The following is a 15,747-nucleotide window of genomic DNA, read 5'->3' on the forward strand; positions in this document are numbered from 1 at the left end:
CTTAACAGAAGTGACACTAAATGTTTATTTCATCACATTGTATAATTGATATCGGCTCTTGACATGTTTGTCAGTTGAGTTCAAAACATATTTTCTTTCAGTAGTTGGTTTTGAATGACTTGTTTTATTCCTGAAACATGGACTGTAGAAGAGAACTAAATGAAGTATTATTTGAATGTGAAAGTCTCCGTTACTGTGTGCCGTGTGCTGTACATACACACAATACACTGTGAAATATGTAAACAATTTACTTTTAGTACCATTATAAAGACATATTTGTACTTTATACTTAAAAAGGTACACATTACTACCTTAGAGTACCAATGTGTACCTTAATGTACAACTATACATTTTGTGGGTAAATAAGGTACAAAGATGTCCTTTTAAGGGTCCTGTCCCAGTGGCAAGCTGCTGTATTTCTTTCTTTCTTTCTTTCTTTCTTTCTTTCTTTCTTTCTTTCTTTCTTTCTTTCTTTCTGTTTTAAAATTATGATTAAAAATAAAACCTGTCAATTACGCAAGGGTTAACTGAAAAAAAAACAACAGGTAACACTAGACCAGGGGTCACCAACCTTTTTGAAACTGAGCTACTTCTTGGGTACTGATTAATGTGAAGGGCTACCAGTTTGATACACACAGTTTTCAGTTTGATCTGAAATAACACATTTGCTCAATTTACCTATTATTATTTGTTATTATGGTATATAATGATATTAATTTATGTGAAGACACTGATCATGTTAATGATTTCTCATAATAATTATCAACAATGATTTAACAAATTAGGAAACAGCTATTTTTAGAAAAGGCCCACCGGCTACTCATGTGCTCCTTGCGGGCACCACGTTGGTGACCCCTGCACTAGACATTTCGTCCCCCCCACTTTTAAAATGATGGCTACGCCCTGGGTGGGTGTGTGTGTGAGTGTTTTTGAGTTTCGTGATTGGTTGCGTGTGTGTGTGTGTGTGTGTGTGTGTGTGTGTGTGTGTGTGTGTGTGTGTGTGCACGCTATTACAATGCTGTGGCTGAGTACTAGGATTTTGGCACTTCACTACTCCCACAGTTTTGGTCCAAACACCACGGGTGGTACCTCAAACCGTTCGTGTATTAATTTTCTAAGAATTTCCGTTCACGGGGCCAAAACGTGCGAATCTGGCTTATTATTATTTTTTTTTTTTTTTCATTTGTATGGTCCCGCTATTCCGGATCCGTTCGGAATGCCGGGAATTATCGCTCAAATAGGCCCCATCCAAAATGAATAGGGAAAACGGTTGAAAATTCCCCGTTCGCCCGGTGTTCGGCCGACACGCGTTTTCGACATATCCATTACATACCCCCGGGAAGATGGGGCAAAAACCCCCCAAAAATCTAGGTTACAAGAAATCATTTCCGTTTTTTGCTTTTTCCCGGCCCCCTGTTCACCCGACACGTAAACACGCCATATCCTCTCGTCCGGCCTGCCTTCCCGGACGTTCCAATAATTTTTTCGAGCATAATGACCCAAGGGGGCAATAGCTAGGGGGCAATAAGTGCCACATTGAAAAGGAATGCGGAATTAAATTATCGAGCCACGGCACGGCCCTCGATCGTCCGACACGCACATACGGCATATCCGTATGTGATCCGGAGCCGGTCGCATCTGTATGGAATTCCAGGAATTCCGTGTCAAACAGGCCCCCATTGAGAATGAATGGGGAATCCGAGCCGCCGTGGATCGGCCGGTGTTCGCCCGACACGCTCGTACGACTTATCATCTCGTCCGGGAGGATGAGCGGATTGAGGGAGAATGATTAAAGTGTGTTACAGTAACACAGTAGATCACACACTTTTCCTCTCCAGAGTTTCTCTGCTGTGAGAAATTAACTTCTTTTTCCATTTGATACACTCAGTCTGCAGGTGATACTTCCAGTATTCAGCCTCAGTTCTTATAGGATCCCATCTGTTTATAAAGATCTTAACTTCATCATTAACTGCAGTCCAGCTTCCAGTGTTCAGATCCAGACTGAAGAAATCTTCTCCATCATAACCGTACTGATCGTATCCTCTAGAGGTGCTGTTAACATCAATCTCACAGCCGTACATCCTCTGTAGAGTATGAACTCCTGCACACACACACACACACACACACGCACACACACACACACACACACACACACACACACACACACACACACTTTTTTTTACTAGGCTCTGAGGTGTGGAAAGTGTGGATTTGGAAAAGCACATTAATAAACTGCAGCTCAGTGTGTGTAGTGATTGTTCTGAGAGTGCAGGTGCTGACAGTAAAGAAATGACTGGTATTAAATGAAGATAAGCTCCTGTATGGTTCAGTAGTGCAGCAGGTCACATTGTTTCCTCACAGCTCTGGGGTTCTGCTTGGATCAGATCTACATCAGATCTATATTTCTGGACATGTTTCTACATGTATCATACAGGACATTTCTGTATATGATACATGATACAGTCAGTGGTGCTGAACGGACCTTAATCTTCAGCCTCTCAATACACACAGTGAACAATGTGATTCAAGGCTGTGTGTGTGTGTGTGTGTGTTAATCTTTAAAACTGTAAGTGTGTTTTTACCTTCAGTCTGTTTAGAGTCCTCCATCACATCACTCAGATAAACCTTTAAGATTTTCTGATCATGCAGATGTTTCTGAGTCTCTCTCTCCCAGTAATGTGGATCATCTGCACTGATCTTCTGGATCACCTCTGTCTTTAGGATCATCTTCCTGATGTTGCTGTCATAGTACACAAACTGCTCTCCATCAAGCAGACTGATAGCAGTGAACTCTGGGAAATGTGGTCCTGGTGTGATTGCAGTGTTGAGATACTGCAGAGCGTGAGGCTCTGAAACAATGTAAATGATTTAATATTTACATAAAGTTAATAATTCACCTCAAACAGATCATATCATCATCATCAACCTCAAAGTGTGAAACAGGGACATGAGAAATCTTTTTCACCCATGAACTGGTCACCACAGAGTCCTGAACTAAACCCCATTAACTCCATTGAAATGAACTGGTTTACTGTTTAATCTCAAACACAAGATCTGAACATTACTGCAACTTTGGATGGAATTAAATGTGATTTTTTTAAAGGCTGCTAAAACAATTCTACAATAAATGTGTTAAAAAAGGTTTCATATATTATGTGTGAGAACATTTCTGTATTTTCTTTAGTAAAATTGAGCAAGTCAGTAAATAAATTAGATCAGAAACGCTACAAATTTTTCCTCCTGATTTTGGTAAAAGTCTTCTGATGTTCCTACATGTATTTATGTAGAAAGAGCAGTGAACACGGTGACTCTTTACCAACATGTGTGTGATAACTGCTTTGACAAAAACCTTTAAGATCACTTAAAATTGTTATTTTAATACTGACAAAATCACAGCAACTGACTTTTTGGAGAAATCGTCCATAAAGATCCTCAGAATGTTAAAGACTCGTAGTGACACAGATATTAACGCATTTCACTTTAGTACTTTAGCACATAAAGAGCACTGTAAGATTAATAATCACACATTCATCACTTTTTACATCACATTATACATAACATTTACATCAATACACTTTCAGACGAGCTGATATTTAAACTCACCTGCTGAGGAGAGATGGAGAGAAGCAGTGAAGAAAAGCAGAACCGCCATTAACACACTTTATATAGAAATAAAAAATTATTATTCTTTTTATATTAGTATCATTATTGTTAGTAGAAGTATCTCTGTTTCAGTAGTTCGAGCCAAGACTGAGTTCATTGTTTTGCTGTCGGCTTCTTGTTCTGACAGAGAATTCATTATTTTCACTTCCCGAAAATTAATCCGGTCAGACTCCGTTTTCTTTTCTCCATTTGACCTAAAACTAAAGTCACATGCTTTTGCAAGAAACAAGACATGTGACATAACTATAAACTTTATTTTAACAGTGACGTGATGATTTGGTCCTGAAGTTTTCTGCTGGGGTAGCAAAAAGCTGCATCCGCCTTAACTGAATACTCAAGCCAGTCTCTTTTCTGAAACCACGCCTGCAAAAATGACCTCATTTTAGTACCAAACAATCGTGTTGGATACGTACTTAGTACGACTTGCATAGGTCCATCTATCCCAAAATCATCCTGGCAGGTGGCATCATTCCGGCTGGAACCAGTAATTAAAATTTATTTAAAAAGTGTTTTGGTAAATGTAAAGGTAAATTCAGGAGAGTGAATACCAGGAAAGCAACAGGACCAGATGGTCACAGGTCGGGTTCTGAAAGCCTGTGCCAGCCAGCACCGGTGTTTACTGAGATATTCAACCTCTTCCTGGAACAGTCTGTTGTCCCTTAATGCTTTAAACAGTCCACCATTGTCCATGTACTACAGTACAGTTCTCTCCATGCTCACCTCTAAGTTGGAGGTCCTAGGACTCAGTCAATGAATCTCCAACTTCCTGACAGACAGACCACAAGCTGTACGGTGGGCAAACACACCTCATCCAACCTCACCCTCAGTACTGGAGCTCCTCAGGGTTGTGTTTTGAGCCCCCTGCTGCACTCACTGTACACATATGACTGTGTGGCCACTTCCAACTTCACCACCATCATCAAGTTTGCTGACGACACTGTTGTGGTGGGCCTGATCTCCAACAACGAGGAGACTGCCTACCTACAGGAGATTGAAAACCTGGAGAGATGGTGCCAGGGGAACAATCTTCCTACCTAACTACCTAACCTGCTGGACATCTACAGCAAGTGGTGCTGGCCAGAGCCAGGAAGATTGTGAAGGACCTCAGCAATCCCAACAATAGGCTCTTTTTATTTATTTATTTATTTTTTGTTGCATTCAGGGAAGCGCTTCCGCTCCTTACACGCAAACACAGAGAGAATGAGGAGGAGCTTCTTCCCGCAGGCCGTTTGGAGTTTAAACCAGGAAAAACCCAGCAACTAGAACATTTAAATATGTTTCTTGTTAGACTTCTAGATAGTTTAAATGGAGTATTTTATTTTCAATTCGAATTGAAGGGTAGAGACTAACCTTCCCAACAGCCACTGGAAGTCAATGTTACTAAACACACACATGATTCCAATTCACTGCTGATTAGCAAATACACACACACACACACACACACACACACACACACACACACACACACGTGCAAACATGAACATGTGCGGCACTCAGGACTTGGTCTTTGCTCCCTTTACATGAATTACTGCAGTGATGCAGTGTGGTGTGAAGATGATCAGACTGTGGAATATTGTCTCTGCTTTAAGAGCAGCTCGACACATGGACCAGCTGACTCCAGCTGCAGTCCACTCCTCGTGAATCTCCTCAAATTCTTCAATGGGATTCACTACTCCTTTTTCTCCCACATTTATTCTTCCATTCAAATTTAAATTACTGTGATTGGATACTGCACTCTGTGAACAGCAGCTTCTTTACCAAGGACTTTCTGTGTCTTACTATTGGATAACTGTCAAGTCAGCAGTTTTCCCCCATGATTGTGGAGACTGAACCAGACTGAGAGAACATTTGAAGATTCAGGAACATTTGCAGGTGTTTGGAGTTAATGATCTGATTAGAGTGAGACATCACCAGTCTCCAATATTCAACTATTTTCATAGTATTATTTTCTGAGATACTGAATTTTGGGTTTTCATTATCTGTAAGTTGTAATCATCAGAATAAAAGAAATAAACACTGAAATATATCAGTGTGTGTGTGTGTGTGTGATATCTATAATAATATACCAGTCTAATTTTTTGTATTGAATTACTGCAATAAATCAACTTTTTAATGATATTCAAATTTATTAAGATGCACCTGTATATATGGAATCAGGGATGTGTGTGTATGTGTGTGTGTCGCTTTCTTTGTTTTTTGTTTTTATTCAAATTCATGTGCACATCATAAAATCTGCATTCTTACACACACACACACACACACACACACACACACACACACACACACACACACACACACACACACACACACACACACACAGCTAAATTGGCCTACATCAATTTTTCTTTAGTAGCCAGTGCATCAAAAATCAGGTTTGGTTCTTAACAAAAATCACATTAAAAAAATTAAAAATAAATACTTTTATTAAAACTTGATATATACAATATATATATATATATATATATATATATATATATATATATATATATATACACACACACACACACACACACACACACACACACACACACACACACACACACACACACACAGGACAACATTTTAAAAACAACATTTTTGACTTAATATGCAAATACTGGTTTTGTTAATGCAAATATTGGAGGCAAGTGAACTGTTATAATTATTTCAGCATTATACAGTAAACAGTGAAAAGATGAAGATGCTACATGACAACAGATAAACAAACACATTATTTTAAAAAGAATAAAAGTGCTTCATAAAAAATACCAGATTTCAGAAGGTGTTTAAAACTTTACAGGAAATCAGAGCAGTTTCTTTCTTCCAAACTGAAAAGTGAACACCAGCTTTTACTGATGATGAAGTCTGATGTTTTGTGTCAGAATGCTTCATTAGATTTAATTGTGAGGATGTTGATGATCTCAGGCTGTGTGCAGTGACATCATCACCCATCTGATCCATATCCTGCTATTCATATCTCCTCAGTTCCACTGCTGTATTATGGATTATCTTCTGACTGCAGGTTGAAGTTTCTGTGGAGGAAGTGAATGGAGGTGAAACACAACACAAACCCTGAGGAAGATTTGGTACAACAGCAGGAGACCACAGATGAAGAACATTAATATTCCAGATTACAGTGTAAACATCATCATGTCTTACTCTCTCACTGCAGCAGGAACACACACTCTCACACTTTAGAAGGTTAATGGAAAAGGAACCTCCTTCAGAGGCTGTAAAACATTCAAATCATCACAAAGTGAAATCAAAACACTGCAGCACATAAACACTGTAGTGGATTTAAACATCATTTATGGATCATAAAGTTTCACTTACAGGGTCTGGGTGGAACAGGTTTAAATCCTGAAACACAGATGATGAACACACAGTTATTATTAAATCTGTGCTCTGTGTTTATTAAGAATCAGATTATTATTGTGTTTTATTTAACAATTAAAGTTAAAATATGTGAAATATCCATTAAATCCTGTTGCAAAAATTGAAAAAGTTTGAATCTGGTCTCTGTGAACTTCATACCTGTTTTTTTCCTCTTTTTACCAAAGTTTTTATTTTTCCAGACCACAATTCCAGCAACAACAGCAACAAGAAAAAGGAGAGACACGACCACACCAACGATGATCTCAATCACAATCAGTCCTCCATCTGATCCTCCATCTGTTAAATCAGAACAGAGTCTTTATTATCTGCTGCATCAGTAAATCAGTGTTCACTCTGTAAATGTGTAGTGGATCAGGACCTTTTGGTACTTTGAGCACCATCTCCTTCTCCAAGCTGCTGTGCTCAATCACACAGGTGTAGGTGTGTTTCTGCAGGGCCTTAGCTGAGACTTTCAGAATGCTCCTCTTCTGGAAGCTTCCATCCTGATTGGGTAACGTCTCTCTGAGATCCACATCCTTATACACGTCCACTCCGTCCTTCTGCCATTTAATAATCAGTGCTTTGGGGAAGAAACCTGTAGCATGACACACCACCTCTGGAGAAGACGAGTGCTTTTGTAACACAGATGCTGCAGGAGGAACTGCAGAAACACAGAGACATAAATATAATAAACCCTGTGAGATTTATTTATAAATAATTAAAAAAAAGTTTGAAGGAAGCTACAGGACATACATCAGGCTATCTATGTATGTAAGAGTGTGTGTGTGTGTGTGTGTGTGTGTGTGTGCGTGTTGAAAAAAATGTTATTAGTGTGTACACTATCAGTGTGTGTGTGTTGTAGTGAGGGAGTGTGTTATCACACACTTTTTCTCTCCAGAGTCTCTCTGCTGTAAGACACAAACTTCTTCATCCAGTTGATACACTCAGTCTCCAGGAAGTTCCTCCAGTATTCAGCCTCAGATCTTACAGGATCCCATCTGTTTATAAAGATCTCAACTTCATCATTAACTGCAGTCCAGCTTCCAGTGTTCAGATCCAGACTGAAGAAATCTTCTCCATCATAACCGTACTGATCGTATCCTCTAGTGGTGCCGTTACCATCAATCTCACAGCCGTACATCCTCTGTAGAGTATGAACTCCTACACACACACACACACACACACACACACACACACACACAAGCACATTGCTAAACTGCAGCTCAGTGTCTAGACACACTCCAGTTAGTACTTCATGTGTGTAGAATCCTGAAGAATAATTCAGGAACAATGAAGATCTCGTGTGGTGGAGGTGAACGTGATCTTGTTCCTGGTGAATTTTCTTTTATATTATTGCTTTGCAACATCTAATGATGACATCAAATACTTTAATGTATAAAACTTGTGGTTGGTGGAAGTGAGTTTTAAATTTTGTGTGTGTGTGTGTGTGTGTGTGTGTGTGTGTGTGTGTGTGTATATACCTTCAGTCTGATTAAACTCCTGCTTTATTACATCCAGGTAAAATATGAAGACTTCCTGATTAGCATACTGCTTCTGAGTCTCTCTGTCCCAGTAATCTGCACTGATCTTCTGGATCCACTGTGTCTTTGGGATCATCCTGCTGATGTTGCTGTCATAGTACACAAACTGCTGTCCATCAAACAGACCAACAGCAGTGAACTCTGGGAAATGTGTTCCTGGTGGGAGTCCAGTGTGGAGGTACTGCAGAGAGTGTGGATCTGTACACAATAATAAATGGTTCAACAATTACAATTAAAGCTGAAAACACAAACATTCAGCTGCCTTTTGCAGTGTTGCTCTGTACATTCACAAGATCTCTAAACATTCTAAACCCAACAGCGCCTCTACTGGCCAAAGTGAAGCAACTGCACCGTGAGAAAAAAAGAAAAGAAATGAAACTTCCCCTCTGCTTGTTTACACTTAGACTTCCTTTATTTTTCGGTTTTATAGTTTAAGTTATACTCTCAGAAATACACATTATTTCTATCCAGATCTTATAACAACCATCTAAAATACATGATACGTAAATAAATGTGGGTTAAGTTAATTATTTGCGTTAATATTCGCAGTGACATATTATATAGTGATAAGTTTAGTACTTCAGCAGCGCGCGCACTGCGGGATAAATAATGACTTGTTCTGAATCTGCTGAAATACTGACAAACATCTACATCTGTATAAACTGGATTATATTTATTTATTAAAACTCACCTGGTGAGGAGACACGAAGAGAAAATACTGAAAGAAGTAGAAGATCCAGGAAAGCATTTCCGTCCTCCATATTATTATTTAAAATAATATTGTTTTGTGTTAAAACAATGTCAACAACGAAATTCGTCGAGAGTTACTGTTGTTGTTTTGAAATCAGGGTTATGTAAGTTCGCCCTACCTCTTCTTCCGGCTTCTCCCATTAGGGGTCGCCACAGCGTCATCTGTTTCCACACCCCCCTGTCCTCTACATCTGCCTCTTTCACAGCAACTACCTACATGTCCTCCATCACCACATCCATAAACCTCCTCCTTGATCTTCCTCTTTTCCTCCTTCCTGGTGTCTCCATCCTCAGCATTCTTCTACTGTTGTGAATTCGCAGCATGCGCAGCATCTCGAGCACGGCTTCTCAGACACGGGCGCACTGAGTATCAGCAGCGGCGCACGAATTGCGCAGTCGAGGCGCAGTGGCACTCTCGAGGTGATGTGTTAGAGCGCAGGATAAAGTTTGTGAAGCTGTAAGGGTGCTCCACTGTTAATCTATAATCGTAAAGATTATTAAAGGAGATTACGATGTGATATTCATTTTGCTACAGGATGTTAAATATATATAATCTGTATTTTAAGTGTGTTGAGGCACCTGTTATATTGCCGGGTTAGCCGCTAGCATAGCTGCTCATTAGTATCGCTGCTCGGGCTAAACATGCTACTAGTTTTTTCCATCGGTAACATCTGTACTGTACAATGGTTCAGTAACTACTGTGATGGTTTATTACTGATTGTATTAAGCATCTGTTTCTTATTTCATTCCTTAAAAACTACCCCGCACACATGACCCTGTGTGTAATGTTATTCTTGTGCAATAAATGGCTAAACTCTATCTGATGACTCAAACTCCCTGACCAGAGTTCTGCAGCGGTCAATACCACAATCACCAGTAACAGTGGGCAATCCGCAACACCTACTGATATACCCCATGTCCCTCCTCTGCACAAGTCCAAACCATCTAAATCTCACCTCCCTCACCTTGTCTCCAAAACGTCCTACATGCGCTGCATTATAAAAAATCCCAATGTATACTAGGTACAGTACAAGAAACAGAAACGGTGTAGTTTTCCCTTGGTGTTTCAGGCTCTAAAACCGGGAGCGCCATCTACTGGCCAAATGTTGCAACTGCCTAAACTAAATTGAACGTGCTCATGATCTGTTATAATATTTTTGTTTTACACTCTTATAGTTTAATTAAAATACACAATACATGAATACGTGTGGGTTAAATGAATTATTTGTGTTAAAGAGTCGCAGTGACACATAATATAGAAATAAGTTCAGTACTTTACCATACACATGATAGTAAGATATCTGCTTGGGATAAATAATAATGATTTTGAGATAAATAATGACTTATTCTGAATCTGCTGAAATACTGAAAAACATCGTTAATACAAACTTCAAACTGGATTTTATTTATGTTTTAAAACTCACCTGCTGATGAGACACGCCAATAAAGTGCCTCGGTCGTCCATCTTAAGTAAACTTAATTTATGAATGAATTTTTCTTTGGCTGATGTGTTAAACAATGGTTTTTCCACCCTTTTTTTCACAGACACTGTAGGTTATTGGGATTGTAATGTATTGTGCTGGATGTTTATACATCATTCGGGTAAAACAGGTTTCTGGGGTGAAAGTCTGCCCCCAAGTGGTTGAATATAAAAATGAATGCTCTGAGTTCATAACGTGCATCGAGCAATTCCACTTATGAACAGATGACGTCACTCTTGTTAAATCCTCATTAGTTTTTTGTTTTGTTTTTTTTATTACGTGGAAAAGCGTGCTGCCGGTAGACTGAAGGGTGATGCAAGAAAAGTTTCTATTTACCAATGACACTTTAAAGCCTCTCCACTGTTAGAAAGGAGTTCTATGGTGTTGTGCATTAATGAGTCCAGCATGATGAAGACACTTTTAATATTGACGTGTTTCCTACTTTCCACTTTAGCAGGTAAGAAGTGTTTATTCTTTATTCTATAGTTTATGGGTTGAGGGTAGAACTTTGTGGATATGATCCTGAAATGGTAACACCTTCCATACAGATGTTGTATAGAAACAATCAATTCTTCAATCAAATGTCACCCCTATCCAACTACATGCTTTAATACAAAACACAAACAATTTCATTCTCCACATGCATTCTGTTACATGGTCATATATCTTTGCATTGCTGCAGATCTTGTGATCCATCCATTGTAGTCTATGTAATATTAATAATGATGGCTTTCAAAAACACTGTGAATATCAGTATCAGCAGAACTTGGTATCGGATTGGAATGGAAACGTGGTACCGTGAAATCATCTTTGTGATTCCTGTATTATAATTTCACTCATTGCTGTTTCTCGTGTTTGCAGACACACACACTCTACACTACTTCTACACTGTCGTCACAGCACAACTCAATTCCTCCATCAGCTCCAAAACCCAGTTCACTGCCGTCGGTCTGCTGGACGGAGAGCAGTTTCTGTCCTACAGCAGCAGCAGCGTGAAGCTCAGTGTGAAGGACTGGATGAAGAAGACTGAGGCAGAAACGTACTGGAGGAGTGAGGCACAGGACATGCAAAGCAATCAGGACAACTTCAACAGCATAATGAGCACAGTGATGACCAGCTTTAATCATAATGAAGGTAAAAATACACACCATACAATGACTTTCTGACTGGATCTTAAATGCTGAGCTTCCACCTCCCAGTGATCCCAGTATTCATCCCAGTATTATTACATTTAATTTTCTGTTACATAATTGAGAACAAACTATCCATGAAAGGACAGTAATGTCCATCTGGTTTCCAGTTGGCACTGTAATGTGACCACCTTTTGGGGGTTTGGGTGGAGTGTAGTGGTTAAGGCATTGGACTTTAGATCTGATGGTCAAATCCCAGCCACATCAAACTGCCACTTTTGGGCCCCTGAGCAAGGCCCTTAACTCCATAGCTGTTGATGGTCCGAAGTCCACAAACTTTGAGATGTAGACCTCTTGGAAAATGATTTTCATAACCAAAAGCCATTTTTAAAGTTTTATAGTAAATGATGAATCATTTGTAGTTTCAATGTCATCAGCCGGAAATCGCAGCAGTACGTGTTACAGTAAGCAGTAAAAAAATGGACTTCCCTGATTTTTTTTTTGGAATCCTGAACAGTTCAGTTTATCGACAGTTCCATGTCTGAGAGGAAGTAAGATTCATTGGTGGTCAGATGGCTCAGGTTTGTAAGTTCATGGAAAGAGAAATTCCCCGAGGGAAATCGATTTCAAGAAGTCGAGCGTCAAAACGATACTTTTCTAGTCTAATAATTAATAATAATAATAATAATAATAATAATAATAATAATAATAATAATAATAATATTTCACATTCTGTTTGTTGTTCTGTTCAGGCAAATGTGTAATAAAAGGGTCAATAAGCTACAGCTCAGTAACGTCATTGCACTCATGTTACCTCTGTGTGTGTGTGTGTGTGTGTGTGTGTGTGTGTGTGTGTGTAGACGTTCACACTCTCCAGAAATTCTACGGCTGTGAGCTCCACGATGGCGGCGTCTCTAGAGGATACGATCGGTTCGGTTTTGACGGAGAAGATTTCATCAGTCTGGATCTGAGCGCTAAATCCTGGACCACGGCGAAACCTCAGGCTGAGATCCTGAAAAAGAAGTGGGATTCACACCGCTGCACTTTGTTCATGAAGCTACCTCAAGAACGAGTGTGTAGATCTGTTGAAGAAGTTCACGTCTCAGTGCAGAGACACTCTGGAGAGGAAAGGTGAAGTGTGTGTGATCTGCTCTGTTACTATAACACACTAAGAACACACACACACAATTTACATGCTTGTGAAACCTTCTCATGTTATTTCTAAAATAATCCTCAGTCTTGTAATATTTATGTCTCTGTGTGTCTCTGTAGTTTCTCCCACGGCTTCACTGTTCCACAAAAGCTCGCCGTCTCCAGGGGTGGTGTGTCATGCTACAGGTTTCTTCCCCAAAGCACTGAATATCTCCTGGCTGAAGAACGGAGAGGACGTGTATGAAGACGTGGAGCTCAGTGAGACGTTACCCAACCAGGATGGAAGCTTCCAGAAGAGGAGCATTCTGAAAGTCTCAGCTGAGGAGCTGCAGGAACACACCTACACCTGTGTGATTGAGCACAGCAGCTTGGAGAAGGAGATGGTGCTCGAAGTACCAAAAGGTCCTGATACACTACAGAATTACCGAGTGAAAGTTATTGATGCAGCAGGTAATAAAGACTCGGTGTTGATTTTACAGATGGAGGAGCGTTTTGGATCATCGCTGGTGTGGGCGTGGCTCTCGTTGTTATTGCTGCTGTTGTTGCCGGAATTGTGGTCTGGAGGAAGTAGAATTCCGGTGAGTGGAGGAAGGAGGAAGATGTGAAGAACAGATTGAGAGAAATGTGGATTTGAGGATAATCTGATGTCACCTTTGTGCTTTGTAAAGTTCAGTTCCACTGTAGGTCAAACACAGTGCACAGATTTTATTATATCTGAATCGTTTTGAATGTTTCGGAGATTCTCGAGGAGCTTCCTCGTCCTCTCGCATGTCTAACTGTGATTCTCTTTCTTTCTGACAGAGTAAGACATGATGTTAACATCTGGAATAACAATCTGTGTGTGAAGAGAAAAAACAAGAAGAAGAGCCTCACCTCATCCAATCTCACCTCAGAGCTCATCCTCTTTCTTTCCATTTGATCTAAGAGGTGATGAATGAGATGATGAGGAGGACATTAAGGATTAAATATTGTTCACACACACACACACACACACACACACACACACACACACACACACACAAGCAGGTGCTTCTGTTTTGGCTATTCTGTACAGTGTAATATGGCCAGTCGAATACTACAGTATATCATACAGTATTAATTGTAATATAAATGCTATTATGGGATTCATTTTTAATTCCTGATTGTTACGGATCAATTACAGCGACGTCATTTGTAAGGGTTGATTACGATAACTGATTGTGTACAATACCAGATACTGTAATTGTAAAAAAAAACGGATCAAACTGCCAACATATGTTTAGTTGATGTTTTAAGGTCAAGAGATTTGACTGATCCCAAATGATCTTTATTTGTCGCCGACGTATTGATCTTTGATCTTAATACTTTTTCTTGATTTAACAAGTAATAATGTAGAATTAGTACCATGTAGCAGTATAACTGTAGCGTTAGTTAAGGCAAATTCTACATTAGTTTATAATCTCGAAATTGTTATTAAAGTTGAATTAAGCTCATTGTTGTGTCCTGCGACTTGAAATGCATTTGATAAATGCCTAATGTACCATTATACATGATACACTGTGTTTCTGACAGTTATTCCTAATGTAATAATGAATGTTTCTATATTTATACTGTACATACATTTTGTATATAAAAGAATGCAATAAAATCTATTTTAAAATATGAATTTCTTTGAATGCATTTTATTCACCAATAATAAGGTTATGTGTTACATTAATCCATTTTTTTACTCTACAGTTATGAGTGAATCACTATAAAAAAGAAAACGCTGCTGTGAGCATGTTTCTAGATGAACAGGGACTGAATGTGCACAGGAAATGCTGCAATGATACAATATAGTAAACCAGGGATTAGTTTTCATTATCTAGTGAAGTAAAAACATCAGGCAGGTTGCTTTAATACACCTGCACAGTACAGAAGCATCACTTAGAGCTAATGTTCCTTATAGGAGCTGTTGATTCTGATTTACTATAACATTGGTATGTGCATTTTAAACATCCTATTCCACATTTAGTTCCCACTGGATTTCATAGAAGAGCACTGTGGGAGACTTTCCAGGCCAGAGAACAATAGACTAAAGTTCAGTACCTGAAGTATGCATAAGTGAGAAACACTTGAAAGCACATCTCATTTGGGTTGTTGTTCATTTTTCCCATTGAAGGTAGTAACCAAAGACAAAACAGGCAAAAGTTTGTGGACACCTGACTGCTTTTTGAACGTCCCATTTCAAGTTCAGTGTCTATATGCTGTTAGAATGATGTTAGAATGCGTGTTATGTAAAACCCTTTAAATACCTCTGAAAACAAACCACACCTGGTTTTCATCGATTACACAGGTTTTATTTTATTTATTTTTTTGCAAGCCAGTTACTGTATTAACCAACCGTTACAGCTCTTTATTTACTTTGTAAAGAATGACGCAGATCCTCCTGAACCCTGGTGCTACATAACAGAATACCTTGTAATTAAACAAAATGTAAACAAAATGGTTCGTGCAAAAAAAGCAAAAGCAAATTGTTTTAGATTTTCTTTCAACTTTCACAAAGAAATTTTTCCAATTTACAGTTTTTCTCGGTTTCTTTGGAGCGTTTTCTCAGATCAGAACTGAAATTCTCAAAACTACTTGTTCAACCTCCACATCATTTAGTCACTTGTGCTCATCATAAGAACATTTCTTGTTGTTTTGATCAAATGGCCA

At 39.1% G+C, this 15,747-nt stretch overlaps 2 protein-coding genes and 1 pseudogene across 3 annotated transcripts; 1 reads left to right on the forward strand and 2 right to left on the reverse strand.

Annotated features, from left to right (window-relative positions):
- Positions 1-720: 720 nt before the first annotated feature.
- LOC124380982 (class I histocompatibility antigen, F10 alpha chain-like) lies at positions 721-3,772 on the reverse strand. The gene is made up of 3 exons (XM_046842353.1): positions 3,604-3,772; positions 2,583-2,849; positions 721-2,101 (listed from the first exon to the last, which is right to left on the reverse strand). The coding sequence occupies exons 1-3, from the start codon at positions 3,650-3,652 to the stop codon at positions 1,818-1,820; spliced, it is 600 nt and encodes a 199-aa protein (XP_046698309.1). The 5' UTR covers positions 3,653-3,772; the 3' UTR covers positions 721-1,817.
- Positions 3,773-6,164: 2,392 nt separating this feature from the next.
- Positions 6,165-9,483, reverse strand: LOC124380949 (BOLA class I histocompatibility antigen, alpha chain BL3-7-like). Of its 2 annotated transcripts, none has more exons than XM_046842293.1 (8): positions 9,428-9,483; positions 8,499-8,756; positions 7,903-8,178; positions 7,397-7,678; positions 7,177-7,314; positions 6,976-7,002; positions 6,802-6,872; positions 6,165-6,674 (listed from the first exon to the last, which is right to left on the reverse strand). In XM_046842293.1, exons 1-8 carry the CDS (start codon positions 9,468-9,470, stop codon positions 6,648-6,650), a joined length of 1,122 nt encoding a protein of 373 aa, XP_046698249.1. In that variant the 5' UTR covers positions 9,471-9,483; the 3' UTR covers positions 6,165-6,647. The 2 variants fall into 2 exon arrangements, with proteins under 2 accessions (XP_046698249.1, XP_046698248.1); XM_046842292.1 differs by lacking the exon at positions 9,428-9,483 and adding an exon at positions 9,250-9,421 and having other exon boundaries at positions 6,167-6,674.
- Positions 9,484-10,739: 1,256 nt separating this feature from the next.
- Positions 10,740-14,685, forward strand: LOC124380966 (annotated as a pseudogene).
- The last annotated feature ends 1,062 nt before the right edge of the window (positions 14,686-15,747 follow it).

Source organism: Silurus meridionalis, chromosome 27 (genome assembly GCF_014805685.1).
Source record: "Silurus meridionalis isolate SWU-2019-XX chromosome 27, ASM1480568v1, whole genome shotgun sequence".
In the NCBI taxonomy this organism is placed as follows: domain Eukaryota; kingdom Metazoa; phylum Chordata; class Actinopteri; order Siluriformes; family Siluridae; genus Silurus; species Silurus meridionalis.